The 16,986-nt window shown below is 40.8% G+C and overlaps 3 protein-coding genes across 3 annotated transcripts in view; 2 read left to right on the forward strand and 1 right to left on the reverse strand.

Moving 5' to 3' along the window:
* The window catches only part of rassf4a (Ras association domain family member 4a), a 39,428-nt gene extending 25,294 nt beyond the window's left edge, over nt 1-14,134 (reverse strand). Inside the window, exon 1 of the mRNA XM_064317207.1 lies at nt 13,793-14,134. The gene's annotated coding sequence lies outside the window, so the exon portion shown is untranslated. The remainder of the gene's footprint in view (nt 1-13,792) is intronic.
* Nucleotides 788-6,604, forward strand: LOC135244707 (growth-regulated alpha protein-like). Its single transcript, XM_064317209.1, has 4 exons — nt 788-924; nt 1,017-1,128; nt 3,832-3,912; nt 5,532-6,604. Exons 1-4 carry the CDS (start codon nt 855-857, stop codon nt 5,590-5,592), a joined length of 324 nt encoding a protein of 107 aa, XP_064173279.1. The 5' UTR covers nt 788-854; the 3' UTR covers nt 5,593-6,604.
* Nucleotides 7,746-11,584, forward strand: LOC135244706 (C-X-C motif chemokine 3-like). Its single transcript, XM_064317208.1, has 4 exons — nt 7,746-7,905; nt 7,988-8,120; nt 9,697-9,777; nt 10,987-11,584. The coding sequence occupies exons 1-4, from the start codon at nt 7,839-7,841 to the stop codon at nt 11,045-11,047; spliced, it is 342 nt and encodes a 113-aa protein (XP_064173278.1). The 5' UTR covers nt 7,746-7,838; the 3' UTR covers nt 11,048-11,584.
* Nucleotides 14,135-16,986: the final 2,852 nt, after the last annotated feature.

Below are 16,986 nucleotides of genomic sequence, written 5' to 3' on the forward strand. Positions count from 1 at the left end.
ACATTTTAAATTGCCCCAGACAGTTCTTGTGTATGATTTAAGATATTTTAGATATGTAGACAGGCTTAGTGAGCTGCCAGATTTACAATGGCAAGTATAGGACATTCAGGGGTTCATGGTCTAAAGCAAGAAAATACACTAAGTAGCTCCAAAGAAGCCTGTGAAACAATGCTGTTTAGATGTACACAAAATATGAAATATCAAAAAAACCCATTAAGTGAACTATCTTTTTAAATTTTGTGGTTGCTTTTACCAAATTGAGGAGGAGGGCTGCACTACCCACACATCAACAAATACAGATTAATAGGCTTTTCTTTCAAGAATAATAAATCATTTTTAACCAAAGGCGGCTACTTTAACCAACTGACAGGATGACAGCGTTTTCATGCAACTCTTAAATTAATGATTTCAGAGGTCGAAGTTTGCTAAGAATTATGCATACAAATTTAACTGCTACATACTTTTAAAACACGCATTTCCACCAAACGACAGCGAGCTCAAATGAACAGACGTCTCAAACATACATGCAAAAAGCGGGAATGATTCGCAGCAGGAAGTAGCGAACAATGCTTTGTTATTTTAAGTTAATCATTAACCTTGATAAATATTTAATAGAAATATAGAATATTGTCCGCCTGCCACATGTAGGCCAAGTCCACGAACGTGTGAAAATGTGCGTGTCCTAACAAGCCTGAAGTGTCTGGCACAACCTGAAGCGACACAAGTGTACAAATGGTGCTTTTCTGTAAATCAGGTGGTTAGGATGATGCCGCTCAATATGGTCATTCAGGAAGCGTCTTGTATTAGTATCTTGGAGAAAGTGAATCAGCACGGACATTGTAGCAGAGTCGGTCATGCCTGCCAGAAAAATTTGCGCAGTTTTCAGCTCGCTGCTTCTTTTTTGGGTCGCGTGGGCAGACGGAGGTAAGTTCCGTGACGGCCGCCGTCTGAACCCTAATCGCTCGGTAGTGCACCGCTGTTAATTATTTTAAAATTATTTTCAAATGTGTTTACAGACATGCGGGGTAGATGCGTGTGTCCGAACAAAGTTGACGCGGTGCATCCGAAGCGCGTCGCCGATATCACAGTGCTACAGAAGGATGCGTTCTGCGGCGAGACTCAGATAATGTAAGTGTCTTACAATCAGCACAGAAATGTCACGGATAAACTAACGAGTGATGATCGGTTTTAAGCTTCCATTTTTCCAACATTGCAGTATTGGAACTGCCACTTTCAGGACTTGCAATGCTGTGAAAAAGTATTTACCCCCCTCCTGATGTACTCTATTATTGCTTACTTGTTACATTGCATTACATTACAGGCATTTAGCAGAAGCTCTTATCCAGAGCGACGTACAACAAGTGCATTAGTTCAAGGTGCAGAGGTGCAAAAGAAACATACTAGAGTGAAGTAAAGATCGTAGTGCCAGAAGTGACCACATAGATCAGGTTACACTGTTACACTGAATGGTTTCAGATCTTAAGACAAAATGTAACATTAGACAAATGGCACTCGAGTGAGCACAAGACACATTTAAAAAATGATTTCATTTAATGAAAAACGTTTTCGAACACCCATATCACCCACACAAAAGTTTGTTACTCAACAAATTGACCAAATTTTACTTGATAATTAGATTCAGCTGACTGAACACAGCCAGGCTTGATTGGAGCTAGCCCTGTTGAATCTAAACCTCACTCGTATTGAATCATCAGAGTGAAGTAATCACCACAAAGTTTCTACTAGCCAACTATGCCACGATCGAAAGGAAATCGTGGAAAAGATGAGGAAAATCTATAATATATAAAACATATCAGTCTGGAAAGGGTTACAAAGCCATTTCTAAGACTCTGGGACTTCGCTGAACCACAGTGAGAGCCATTTAAAACAGAGAACACTTGGAAACGTGATGAATATTCCCAGGAGTGGCCAGACTGGCAAAAGAATTTCTCAGAGGGCGCAGCGACAACTCATCCAGGAAGTCACAAAAGATCCCAGAACATTCAGAGAACTGCTGTCATCTCTATGGGATTCGTGCGAGAGTAGCAAGGTGGAAAACACGGCTAACCAAGATAAAAGTTAATGCTACCTTTGCAAAAAAAGCACCTGAATGATCCCCCAAGCCTTTTGGGATAATGTTCTGTGGACAGATTAGCCAACAGTGGAGCTTTTTGCATGACGTGGGACCCATTATGTCTGCGGTAAAGCAAGCACCGCCTTTCACAGTGAGAACATCACACTAACGGTCAAACATGGCGGTTGGTGGCGTAGGCATGCTTTGTTGCCTCAGAAGCTAGACAAATGGCCATTATTGTAGGAATCGTGAATTCTGTTCTGTACCAGAAAATTCTTAAGGTGAATGTCCGTCCGGTCATCTGTCCGTGAGCTGAAGCTGAAGTGTAATTGGGTTATGCAGCAAGCCAATGGCCCAAAACACAAAAGTCCACATCTGAATGGTTGAAAAGAAACAAAATTAAAGTTCTGGAAAGGCCTAGTCAACGTCCTGACTTAAACCCAATAGAGATGCTGTGGCACGACCTGAAATGAGCAGTTCAAGCTCGGAAACCTACCAGTTCTCTGAATTAAAGCAGTTCTGCAAAGAAGCGTGGGCTAAAAATCCTCCACAGCGACGTGAAAGACTGATATAAAATTTAAAGCCGTTCAGTGTGACGAATATGCAATAGCAGCGTAAATCAGACACTGTACCACAAACGGATGACTGATTTAACATAATGTGTTTTTGTATTAAAGGGTGATTTAAGAGCCAAGTGTTCTATAACTGTTCAGTTTTCCATGACAGCGAGTCGCTGTAAGTTGTCGGGGCATGTTTCATCAGTCAGAAATCATGACGGTGATCTTACAGGCTGTGTGTGAAAGCCATTTCCCGTAAATTGAATAGGCCTACCACTAATGTGAGAAAGGCAACATCAGACATGCACCTGCTTGCCACCGTGTTATGAAATCCGCACCTTCCTTTTGTCCAAACGTTTCCAAGATATCACTTTGCGGTTGCGGTAAAATGTTGAGCGTTGCGAGTTTATTAGCGATTGTGATTCCAACAGATTAACACCAAACATTCTGCAGCGGTTTAGAACAGGTCTACTTGACTCTGGTCCAGGAGGACTGTGTTCTGAGATGTTTCTCCAGCTCTTTCGAGGGAAAGCAGCCAGTTGCAAAACAGTGCAGCTCCTCACAGTGTTCAGTGTGTGTACCAAACATTTATGTATTTGTTTGTTGTTTCACAGGAATATTAAAAAAAAAAAAAAAAAACTATGTTGAAAAGAACAGACGTTGCCTCGGGCTCAGCTCAGACAGTCTGACTTTCAGACGGCTTCTGCTTGCAGAGTGAGGAAAGGGGTGAAAACGTGAGTTTAGGGATGAGGAGGATAAAGAGGAGAAGGAAAGAGAAATTTCAGCAAAATTATGATTTAAAAAAAGAGAAGACTAGAGGAGGGGAGTGAGGAAGAGTACATTTGATTCCCAGGTAGAGCCGCATTCAACTACCCTCTCAGAAAGCTGCAGTGCTTTCGTTTGTAATATTACCGCTACCTTTTGTTACTTTGCAGGCACTTAGCAGGCATATTATGTAAAACTTGTACAACTTTATACATTTTTTTTTATGGATACTGTGTATATCCTGAACCAATTCAGGTTGAGTACCTGAGTTAAGTATTCAGGTTAAGGGTACAACGGCTGTGCCCTAACCTGGGAACTGAACCCGCAACCTTGAGGTTACAAAGCCCAGGTTCCTGGCGCATTGTACTGTCCTGCAACCTACTTAATACGGTTTGTGTGTTTCGGTCTAACGGGTACAACTGCTCTCATCTTCAGACTCACTCTGAAGCAGAACGGCGAGGTGTGTCTGAACCCAGACTCAGAACAGGGCCGAAACATCCAGGAATGCTGGAGGAGGTGAGTGGGGGAAAAACAAGCTGCTGACTGCATTCAGAAGACTGATTTCACAAAGTCGTCAGCAGTAGGACAGCCCAAGTCAGGCCGCTGACCGACTGGGGCTGGATTCAGGCCTATAATCCAACCCCAATTCAAGTCACTCAGTGAATTAATGCCACACAATTCTCACATCTAAAGAGGCAGTTATTCGGCACACTGCCGAATATGTACATTAGAAATGTAATGATCTGTCTACGCAGGGACTTAACAGAAGATAAATGCTAAGGAGACTGCACCGCACTGCTCTAAATACTACGCATAAAATTTGATTAATAGCCTCAATTAAAAATAATTACTGTAACGGCTGTAAAAATATGGCAATGTGCTGCATTCAATGTCGTGCAAAATGAAGACTGTAAAGACTGGAAATACATAGGTGGAATATGTTAACTAAATACCTAACATTATGCCCTTGCATAAACTGTAATATCTATTTTTATTATCTTTAACAGTGTTGATAACAGTTTTCAGTATGTGAAGATGGAGTACAGCTTCAGATTTTAAAGACATGTTTGTTTCAGTCTTCAGTGCAGTAGCAAACACTGCCATCTAGCGGAAAAATATATTATTTTCAAGCCAAGCCCCCTACTTAAATATACAATTTTAACCAATAAACATCCAGCCATTAAAAGTACACCACTGAGATTTATCGCTGTCACTAACCACTAGAGGGAGCCAGGACAGAGGCCAGATTAATCTTTTGGAAAATTCATGTTTGGAAATCTCAAATTTGCTCTTTTCTACTGACACACTAATGTAGAAAACAAAAAATAAACATCTAAGACCAAATATATACTATATATTATATTTAAAAATCTAGGGTGCCTAAGACTTTTGCACAGCACTGTATATTTGTAAGTTAAGGAATATTACATTACTTGCCAGAGGTCCGGTTTTGACCAGAATGACTGATTTCCAAATTATCTGTATATGTCTGGTTTGTGGTTCCAACCGGACAACCTAATGTTCGGCCCGAGTACCTGATGGGAGAAATTTACCGGTAGATTGTAATGAATTTGCGTCTCAGTGACTCGGTTGGTTGCTCAGGGGTGCGAGTGGGCAGAGTTCAATACGGAAGAGGAGACTTCTTTGATTGCAAACACAGGACCACAGCGAAGCTAAAACAACCCCTGCATAGTATGCCTTTAACACCAGCAGCCAGTCTACATTAACAGCCTTCATTTAAAAAAAAAAAAAAAAAATTCCTCACACAGATTTTTATTTGTCTAAGTGTTGCTTTTTCACTTTTTATTTTATTTTTACTTTTTTTTTTTTTAAGTAAGCAAAAACAAACAAAACAAAAGGGCAGAGGTGATAACAAATTCATAAAATACTGACCTAATCAAACCAGAACAAAACAGAAAAAGAGGAAAGAAAACCAATAATCAAACAAAAAAGAGAAAGAGAGAGAAAAACAAATATATATATATATATATATTAGTTTTTCTCTCTCTCTCTTGTTTGATTTTGTATTATATATATATATATATATATATATATATATATATATATATATATATATATATATATATATATAGTGGTCATAAATGCCTTCATTTCTTTATCTTCTTGCTTTCCAGCCATGACATGGACCCAGAAAAAACAAAGGCGTGCTTAAGGAAGAAGAAAACAACCCACTAAGCTGACCGCACAAGACATCACCATAATACAGTATAACAGCGCAATACTCCATGTAGGCTGATACCCCAGACATGTTACAGTTGCGCTTTTAATCTCGCATATGAAGGGACCTCATATAGTGCATGCGCATGGTTTTTTTTTTGTACCTGTATTTTATATTAAAAACAAAGAAGATAATTAAAAAAAATAATAATATCTAAAGCCAAGATTGTGGGTGTGTTGGCAGTTGCATGCTTTACGTTATTTTGCTGTTCAATTTAACAATGATAAGTAAAAGCATTTAATAAACACCTCACCATCTTTTAAACACGAACCTTTACTCCAATGATTGTGCAAACATACCCAGCCCTTCTTGTTTAAGTAACTGTATGTAACTTGACGCTGAAATACGAATTGCCTCTCTGAGGACATTAAAGTTTTCTAATCTAATCTAATCTAGTCTTAGTCTCAAGCCATTTCATAATTATTGCAGAGCAAAGCCCTGATGGCATGCAGGTAGAAATCAATTTTCTACTATTGTTGCCATTCCTGTCAGGATTCTGCCGTTTGCTCCCTCTTTAGTTACCCCTGTGTTAATTGTATTATCGTTTTCAATTATTCCATCGTTGTTTTTTCTTTGTGTCTCGTTATCCCTTTCTTTTTGGGTTTGATTGTGTATTGAGTTCTCCCTGTGTCTTGTTAGAGTTGTGGCTATTTAGGTTCTCTGTTTCCCTGACTCGGGTGTTGTGTTTCTGCTTGTGTTTGTGTTTATGCCTGTGTGTCTGACTGTGTTTATGCCTGTTTGTTTCCACCTTAGAGTATCTGCCTGTGTGAATCTGCCTGTCCGTTTCTACCCGCGCTCTGTCTGAGAGTTCTGCCCTGCCCGAGTTCTGTTTTCCTCGTGTTTTTTTGGCTTTTAAAAATTCTGCTGTTTTTGTTTCTTTTTGTGTTTTTGGAAGTGCCCTGCGTGGCCTTGTTTTTGTTCCCTGTTTTCTGTCACCTGCATTAGATTAAAGTCTTTGGTTGGATTTGCCTTTTTGGAGTTCCTGGTGTTTTTTCCTTACTCAGCATTTGGGTCCTCATACTTAAACAGTGTAGACAGACATGTACACATACAAAGAGACAAAGACATTCACTTTCCATTGTTAATGCCAATTCCTATAATTGTAGTGTAGATACAAATGGACCCTAATTAGGTATTGTTACGCACCTTTTCTCAGTCATAATAAGGCACATATTCCCATTCTATCTTTCTTTCTCTCTCAACAATGATTCCTGTTATTCCAGGTGGGGAAACACCTAGTTTTTTTTTCTTATAATACATTTTTTTAAATGAAAAAAGTACTTAAATACTCATAATCTGGAATCAGTGCCGTAGCCTCCACAATATCTTTTTAGGCCAATGCAAGGCAGTTTTACACCAAAAAAAAATATTAAATAAGTATGTATGACACATTTTGTAAGTGGTACTCTACAAAAATCTATTTAAGGCATTTTTTTGGAAATCCTTCAGCTCACAGAAGCTACTTGTTTAAAAGCATTATTTCCACCATAACGCTAAATTATTAAGACTAAGGACATGGGGAAGCACTGAGAACATATTTAATGTAAAAGCTAGCAATGTTACATCATGAAATATGAACATGGATATCTTCTGCAGCAATTCCAGTATGTACAGTCACACACACAAACAAACACACACACACACACACCAAGTCAAGACAGCAGCCTAGGTGACCACCCTCGTCACCAATGCCTAGAGCCATCCCTGAAGTAAAGCATAGAACAGCTACATATCTAATTTCTTTGTATTAAATATGCTGTAGTATACCATGCATTTACAGCCCATGGAACTGCAGTACACATTCTGTTATTCAATTACACAGGTCATTCAAATTTACACTCATATCCCTCCATAGTTTTTTGTGGCATGGGAGGAGTGAAGTAGGCCCATTTTATTAGTAAACACTGCCTCGCTAATTCAAGTTAACCATTAAGCTAAATATTTAAGAAAAACAAACGACACATTTGCCCACCTGCCACAGGCAAGTCAAAAACGTGTGGAAAATTAGCAGGTCTCAACAAGAGCGCGGTATCTGATGCAGTCTGAACAGATACGCTTTTGAGACCAAGCGCACTTTCTGTTTTGTAAACCACCGCTGAATATGGTCATTCAGGAAGCATCTTCTTCTTGAATAGCTTCTCTCAGAATAAGTGAATCCGTTCCAGGCTGACATTCCTCGGCTGCAGGGTGCTAACCGTCAGCCATGCTTTCCTGCAAAACCTGCGCAGTTTTAAGCTCGCTGCTCCTTTGGGTCGCGTGGTCAGGCGGAGGTAAGCTGTCCGTGACGGCTGCGGTCCGGTTGCTACGTGAATTGGTCCACCGATGTTTAATTTTTTGTTTGTTCGGTTGCAGACGTGATGACGCAACGTATCGGCTTGCGGGCTAGATGCGAGTGCGTGGACCAAGTCGACCGAGTGGGTCTGAGGCGCATCGTTGAAATCGCAGTGCAAGAGCCGAATGCGTTTTGCAGCAAGACAGAGATCATGTAAGTGACTTAATGATCCTGATGCACAGAAATTGCACAGATAAGAAACGGTTTGGAACAAAGTATCCGAGTGTCACTGTTGATCGGTTAAATACTATTTCATTTTTTCCCCTACATTGCATTATTGGAAATGCCCGCTCGCAGAACTTACCATGAACTGGTGAATGATTTAACATCTATGATATCTTTAAGGATGATTTAGCTTGCCACGGGTATAACTGTTCAATTTTCCCATGATTGAGAGTTGCTGTAAATTGTCGGAATACGTTTCGTGACAGGTCCGGATTGACATCAGTCAGAAAACTAAACACCGAGAAATGATCACGAATTCACAGGGCTGCCGTTTTGCCACCTCAGTCTAGTTAAGACAGGCAAATGGTTATCGTGTGTGAAATCAATTTCCCTGCAAACTGAATACCACTAAGGTCTGGGAAGCAACGTCGCCAGACATGCAACTGCTTGCCACCAAGGTATGAAATCCACATCTGGCTTTTGTATAAATATTTACAAGACATTACTTTGTGGTTGCAGGAAAAAAAATGTTCAGTCTCACAAGTTTATTAAAGAGTGAGACTAACAGATTAATTAATTTTACTGCTATTTAGAACAGGGCTACTCAACACTGGTCCAGGAGGACCGTGTTAAGATGTTTCTCCAGCTGTTTTGAGGAACAGCAGCCAGTTGCAAAACAATGCAGCTTCTCAGTGTTCAGTGTGTGTACCAAACACAGTGCTCAGCAGTGTCCACCATGTACTACTTGTCATTCTGAGGCATAGACAATGAAATAAAGGTGAACTGGGTTCAACAGAGTTATGACTACAAGTGTTGATTTTGACAGACCCCCCAATTCAAACACCTTGTATTTCTGTAAATGGTAAATGGACTGCATTTATATAGCGCTTTTATCCGAAGCACTTTACAATTGATGCCTCTCATTCGCCAGAGCAGTTAGGGGTCAGGGGTTAGGTGTCTTGCTCAAGGACACTTTGACACGCCCAGGGCGGGGTTTGAACCGGCAACCCTCCGACTGCCAGACAACCGGTCTTACTTCCTGAGCTATGCCGCCTTGTTTTTATTACAGCTCATGACTCTCTTCAAACTGTTTGTGACCACAGAATCTCACCCCTACATTAACCAAGGGGTCAAACGTCCAGAGCCATTTGTCTCTGATGGTATGGACAGAATTGCAGGCTGTTTGTGCGCAATGCTGAATGAACACTCACATTCCCTCTGAAACAGGGATGAAATCCAGTCTGTCTCTCTGGTGTTAATTTAATAAATCACATCACATCACATCACATTACATTTGGCAGATGCTTTTATCCAAAGCGACGTACAGTAAGTGCATACAAAAGGTCATTGGAACAACTACGAAACGCAGGTCCGATAAGATGCAATAGACCAGTCCAGTTCACACAGTGAACATTACTCTGGCCTGACCTATGCTAAGTCAAACTAGGAGGCATGACTATATACACCGTCAAGACAATGATACACAAGGCACAATAAGTGTTGTGTTATTACACAATAATACAGGCTGTGTTTATATGATGGCTACACCTGCTCTCATCTTCAGACTCACTCTGAAGCAGAACGTCGAGGTGTGTCTGAACCCAGACTCAGAACAGGGCCGAAACATCCAGGAATGCTGGAGGAGGTGAGTGGGGAAAAACAAGCTGCTGACTTGCATTCAGAAGACCTGACCTGACCTGACTATTGCACATTAATTAATTGCTACTTGGGATGTTGGCGATTTACGAATCTATAGCTTATTTGTGCACTAATTGTAAGTTTCTCTGGATGAGGAGCATCATCTAAATGCCTAAAACGTAAAAATGTAAAATCAGCGAGTGATCTGACTTGGACTGTCCTGCTGCAGAGGACTTTGTGAAAAGAACAAATTAACACGTGCAAGGGAAGGAAGAGTTGTTTTTTTTTTTTTGGGGCGGGGGGGGTATGTGGTTATGGGGGAATAAAGGATAGACAGATAGATATATTTAGCCTCAATGCAAGTTATTTATTGAATACAGCCACTGGCAACACAATTAACCCAACACAATTCTCATATCTAAATAATAAGCTGAATACATACATATGGAAATGTAACAACCTATTTATACAGGCACTTAGCAGAAAATAAATGCCAAGGAGACTATGCACTAGACTGCTCAAAATATTATATATAAAACTTGATTATAGCCTCAAATTAAAATAATTACTGCATCAGCTTGAAAAACTGTCACCCTCCCATTTCCTTCATTAACCAAAATCTCTACCATGTTGTCTGAAATATCAGCATTTATCAAGATTCTAAATGTATTATATAAATGGAATGAGCTAACTAATTACCTAACATTAGCCCTTAGATAAATTGGAATGTCTACTTTATGGGTTTTTAACAATGTTCACCGAATTTTGTACATTGTTGTTGCTGATACAGCATTAGATTTTATGGACATTGATTCCGCGATTGGTGTTAAGTAGCAAGCACTGCCATCTAGTGGAAAAATAACAAAATGCAAATCAAGCCCTAGTTATTATGAACTCCTCCCCTACTTAAACGTTCGATTTTAATCAATAAACATCCAGCCGTTAAAAGTACACTAGTGAGAATTCACTCTGACCGCCAGAGGGAGAGGCCAGTTTAATCGGAGGGGACATCAGTATCACCTCTCATTGCACCTGCTTACGTAAAACGTTGACCATATTCTGAAAAATCATAAATATATATTCAGTATGTATATTTAAGGTCTAAGAATGAAAAATAAACAGCGTTAACAGCAGTGGCTGATTCTAAAAATCAACAGCCTCAACACCGCTGGCCAGGCCAAATCAGACTTAAACTTTTGACTCTCTTGTTTTTCAGCCATGACATGGACCCAGCAAAAATAAAACCGTGCTTAAGGAGGAAGACGACAACCCCCTAAGCTCACCACACAAGCCAACACCAGAATAGAGTATAACAACTCAATACCCCATATAGCCCAATACCACAGACGTTAGGAAATATTTTTTTCCACACAGGGAGTGGTCAATGTGTGGAATAGCTTGCCTGGACATGCAGTGGAGGCAGAAACACTGGGGGTATTCAAGGCCCGGCTTGATACAGTGTTAGATACTATTTAGCTTTTAGGTAAACTAAGCATTAAGTACAGTTTAGTTTAGTGGTAGGAATAGACGAGCAGTGTTGGGCAGAATGGGCTGTTCTCATCTTACGTTATGTTATGTTGTTATGTTATACCCCAGACATGTTACTGCTGCGCTTGTAATCGTGCATACGAGCTGACATTATACATTGCATGAGCATGCTTTTTTTGTACCTGAATTTTATACATTAAAGAGTAAAGGAAAAAAAATCAAAAGCGAAGATTCTCTGGGTAGCGTTGGTCGCTTTATGTTCTTTTGCTGCTCGATGTAATACTGCCAATTTAAAGGGTCTAATAAACACCTCACCATCATTTAGACATCAGCCTTTACTCCACTGACTATACACACATGCCCAGGCTCTCTCGTCCAAATCTTGGGCCATTTCAAAATTACAGAGCGAAGCCCTGACGACATGCAGGTAAAAAACCATTTTCTACGGTTGCTGCCATTCCTCGTACTTAAACAGTGCAGACAGGCCTGGACACACAGGAAGACAAAAGGCACTTATTTGCCATTGTCAATGGCAGTTCTAATAATGATAGTGTACAGTAGACACACATGCACACACACAGATAAAGACCTTAATTAGGTATTGTTAATATCTCCATCTCTCTCTCTCTCAACAGTGGTTGTAGTTTGTATGTAATCACACAGCATATGTGCTTTACTGTTATTCTAGGTGGGGAAAGAATATACAGTCTTTTTTGTCTAATACATTTTAAGCTTGAAAATACCCATATAAATGGAATCAGTGACATGGCTTCCATGATGTCTTGTTAGGCCAATACAAGGCATTGTCCCACCAATCAACGTGCCACACATGCTTATTTAATAACCAGCATTCTACAAAATGCTACGTGCATACAGCATTGTGAGAAAGAATTTTTCCAAATCCTTCGGCTCACTGAAGCTACTCATTTAAAAGCATTCCTGTCTCCATAACAAATTATTATGGTCACGTGGAAGCGTTGAGAGCATATTTCACATAAAAGCTGACAATGTTACATTATGAAACATGAGAACGGGCTGTCTATCTTAACCGTTCCAGTATACACAGTAATGGACGACTACCCTCTATCTACACAAATGCCGTCAAATAACGGTGCTCCACACGTTTAACAAAATTTCGCTGTGGCTCCCGATTAATTACTGGATACCAGCAGCGGGAGCCCGTCGCTGAAGGCGTGATTAAATTGACCAGGGAGACGCATTTTATGAAACAGTTTTAAATTGTTAATTATGCTAGACGGCTTATAAGCACCGGCTCCTACTGATAAGCCTTTAAAAAGATAACGATTCCAAGGAGTTACCGATATGTATTGCACATGGCAAGGGAATTTAACGGTACTGTACACACACGCGCGTTACTAACATTATTTCAAGTAACTGGTTGTGAAGAGCTCAAATGTTCAGTGGTTAAGTGGAAATATTTCCTGTTCCATTTGGACTAGACCTGGGCTGTCCGACTATGTTTCAGGAGATCTACAGTCCTGTAGGTTTTCACTCACATAACCATAACTAAGCACACCTCATTCAACAGCTAGCGATCTTGTTGAACTGCAGAATCTGCAGGTGTCAAATTGGGGTTGAAATGAAAACCTACAGGACGGCAGATCTCCGTGAAAAAGCTTAGACATCCCTGGTCTAGATACATTAAGAGTAAAGTGAAAGGTAAGTGCTGTGCTTCAGGGTGTAGTACTCCAAGGATTCATTACATTACATTACATTATAGGCATTTAGCAGACGCTCTTATCCAGAGCGACTTACACAACTTTTTACATAGCACTTTACATTGTATCCATTTATACAGCTGGATATATACTGAAGCAACGCAGGTTAAGTACCTTGCTCAAGGGTACAACGGCAGTGTCCTTACCCGGGATTCGAACCTGCGACCTTTCGGTTACGAGCGCAGTTCCTTACCCACTGTGCCACACTCCGATAATTGATTCCTATCAATTATCTCAATATTCTGCCGACTTAAAAGGTTTGCGGTATTTCGACATACATCATGAAAATAGATCAAAAGCAAAATACTTCCATCAAACAATGCACAGTTATGATTTTTACAAACAGGTACCGCTGCAAGTCTTGCAATGTTCTTTTTTTTTTTTTTTTTTTGCCAATCTTGGTATTTCTGTGAGTGTTTTAAATTTAACCCGGCAATTGTACACTTCGCACTGCTTGCTTCCGTAAACGCGGAAGACAAAGAACGAGAGGGAGAATAGCGACAAATCAATTTAGCATCTCGTATCATTTAAGAAATTATAAAACCACCCTTGCCCGATTGCCCCGGTAGCGGATTTGCCTGTTGGCAAGGCATGTTTTTCCAACAGGTAAAGCGTCCTTTTTCACCACTTAAAGATTATCCAGTCAACTCACGCTAAAGTCCAGAAGGCAACCGCGTATACAATAATCTATGAATTTCAAAAGTCATCTCGCGCAGTTTTAACGATTCGGGCAATTTAACTCCAGTCGTATTGTAGGTAAATTATTGTGCCGACTATTAATGCATATTTCCTTACCATTTCCCTTCGTACAAAATGAGCGCTTCCTCTTTCCTCCGTCCAACACAACTTCCTCTTGCAGTCTTTTCTCAAGTTTTCTTGTCTTCTATTCTGCATACCACTTGCTTGACCCTGCTTGTCCTGGACGACACCTCTACTGAAACACCATCCTTGCGGACACGTTTACTGACAGAGGTATCATCCAATAAGATTTCGGAAGAATGAAAGAAAGCCAATCCACGCTGACGAGGGCGGGAGAAAGTGCGCCTTGTGGGAAAGACAGTAGCGCTGAGGTAGTATCCCAAGGTATTCGTGATTACTAAATTACACGTTCTTCACGTCTGTGCTCAGGCCGATAACCCTGGTGTAATCGTTGTTTGCCGCTTATTCCAACATGTATAGTCATAACGCTGAAATATGAATAATTCCGAATTCTAAAGTCCAGTTTGAAGTGTTGTGTGTTTGAACCAATAAACACTTTTTGAAAAATAAATGAATAAATGAGATAAACATGAATACTTCGCTTTGAGTATTTGTTCTCTTTAACACCGTCAAATGACTTAAAACTCAAGTTGAACACATAAAATATTAGGGGTTATTGCAGAATATCATATTATTTAAGCTTGTAGCCTGTAAAATAATTAAATCTTGCTGCATCCTGTTGTGACATGAAACTCTGGAAATACCATCTAGGAAAGTGTCTGTGGACAAAGCGTTGATAATATTTTCTGAGGAAGTTGATTTTTTTCAGAAGCCAGGACACTTCCTCAACAGGAAACGTTGCTCTGCTTTAAAGGAAATGATTATGATGAAGTGAATTCCAAAAAAGGAAAACAACTTCTCAGCGTGTGGAAACTGGCACACAAAAAGAAGAAGAAAAAAAGAGATTGGGAATCCATGGTGTTCCACCGTGTGGTGCAAAATAAACAGTCTGTAGGCGTTTTCAGTCTATGTCACGTGGCTCGTAGGCATTGTGAAATGAATCATACGTCCGTTACCTCACGGATTTGATTATTTTTTAATGATAATGACAGAGACCCGCCGAGGGCAGAAGATGTTTCCTCCGATTTCTTTCACCCCAGTTCCCTCATACAGAGAGATGTGTCCGGTGCCTGTGTCTACTCAGATGAAGCCATTCAGCACAGAACAATGACAATTAATGGTTATCAGGCTTTCTTTCATCAACTCCAATTAAACAAAGAGCTTTTTGGCCCAAGAGTACAGACGATGCTCTGGACTATCATTCCCTCTCAGTCCTGCAGGTCTTTATTTATCATGCTACTCTCCACACCAGGCCGTAACAAGCAAACATGGTGATACATTAACAAAATAAATGAGCCTAATTTTCGCATAGACCTACGTAACTTTTGTGTTTACGTCCTTGTATCTGAAGGTTAGAGCAGTGGAGCATGTCAACCGAGGCCAGACTGAACAGGAGACCAAGGCCCTCGGGGGATTTTTTGTGAGTGTTAAGTGTTACAGTATTGGAGTAACTGCCCAGCCAACAGTGTGGTTAGACACGGATTGATGAATGGCTATTTCTTCATCCTCTTTATGTTCAGTCTTTGGCCTGGATGATCCAAGGCAGCCTAAGGAGATCTCTTGAAGCAGAAGACCCAGATAAAGATAAAGATGTGATCGTGTGTGTGCTTGTGTGTGTGTGTGTGTGTGTGTGTGGGCATGTTTTACTATCTTTGTGAGAACCAAATGTCCCCACAAGGATAGAAAGATGAGGAAAACTACGCAAGGTGGGGACTTTTTGCTGGTCCCCACAAGTTCAAGAGGCTGTTTTAGGGTTAGGACTTAGGGTTAGGGTTAGAATTAGGCATGTAGTGGTTGGGGTTAGGGTTAGGGTTAGGGTTAGAGGTTACGGAATGAATGTAAGTCAATGGGAAGTCCTCACAAGTATAGCAATATAAACGTGTGTGTGTGTGCTTGTGTGTGTGTGTGTGTGTGTGTGTGTGTGCGTGCATGATGCATGCATCTGTGAGGAGTGGCTATTTTGCCATGGCCAGTTTTAATCGCACCATTGGACGTTCAGCCAATGATGGCATTTGCTCAAGTAGGAATTCTGTTCTGGACTATGTGGTGTGTCGCTGTATGAGTGGCCAGCAGTCTGCTTTACTACGTCACCCGAAAATAAATTCTAAAACCTGAGACGCCGACATTAAAGATGACTGAGAATGCATCATCTCTCAGTCTTTCTGTTTTTGACAGACTACTTCCAGTGTGCACTCCCTTTCTCTGCTTCAGGCTGGTCTGGAAACCTCAGAATAAGACACGGGGGGGTGAAAGCTTTCGTCCGAGCATTTAGACTTTCATTTCAGTCGCCTTTGCGGTCGTTAATAATAAATACGCACGTCTGTTCATCCCGCAGTTCGCTGAGTGGCTGCCCTACTCCAGAGGCTGCGGTCTGCTTCGGTCTAGTTCTCATACCTCTGGGTGTGCATATCCGTGTTCTACATGAGAAAATGCAACGAAGACACAGAAAACTGTCACTGACAGAAAAAGCACACTGATCCCCTTTCAGTCCCATATGAAACGAGGGTTAAAAAAACACTTCTGGAATATTCCAGTTGAAAACCCTTTTTAAAGGACAGTTTATATTAGGTGACTGGTGCAGCCAGTCCCTCAATACTTAATAACCCCAGTGGCAGCCATACTGGAACTCACCAAATATGGAAAGTGCCTTTATACACATTTTTGCTGGTTTAAGTATCAGTTGTATTAGCTTTTTTCGCTGTACTACCCGGCGGACACGGTGGCGTAGTGGTTAGCACTGTCGCCTCTCACCTGTTCGAATCTCGGCTTGGGGCCTTTCTGTGGCCCCAAGTTTGCATGAGTTTGCATGTTCTCCCCGTGTTCGCGTGGGTTTACTCCGGGTACTCCGGTTTCCTCCCACGCTCAAAGACATGCATGTTAGGTGCACTCCTGCTGGTGCCCTTGACCAAAGGCACTTGCCTCAGAACTGGAGTTGGTCCCCAGGCGCAGCACAAGAGAGGCAGCTGCCCACTGCTCCTAGGTAACTAAGGATGGGTCAAATGCAGAGGACAAATTACCTCACAGGGTTCAATAAAGTATATCTTCTTCTTAACTCTTCAGTTTAATGCTTTTTAAAAAATCTTGCCGATAACTTTTTGAATAAACTTTCTTTGCATACCTTTTTAAAATACTGTTTACTTTATCCATATGGACCCAGATCGGCCATAAAG

The sequence above is a fragment of the Anguilla rostrata genome, chromosome 18 (assembly GCF_018555375.3).
Source record: "Anguilla rostrata isolate EN2019 chromosome 18, ASM1855537v3, whole genome shotgun sequence".
Lineage (NCBI taxonomy): Eukaryota > Metazoa > Chordata > Actinopteri > Anguilliformes > Anguillidae > Anguilla > Anguilla rostrata.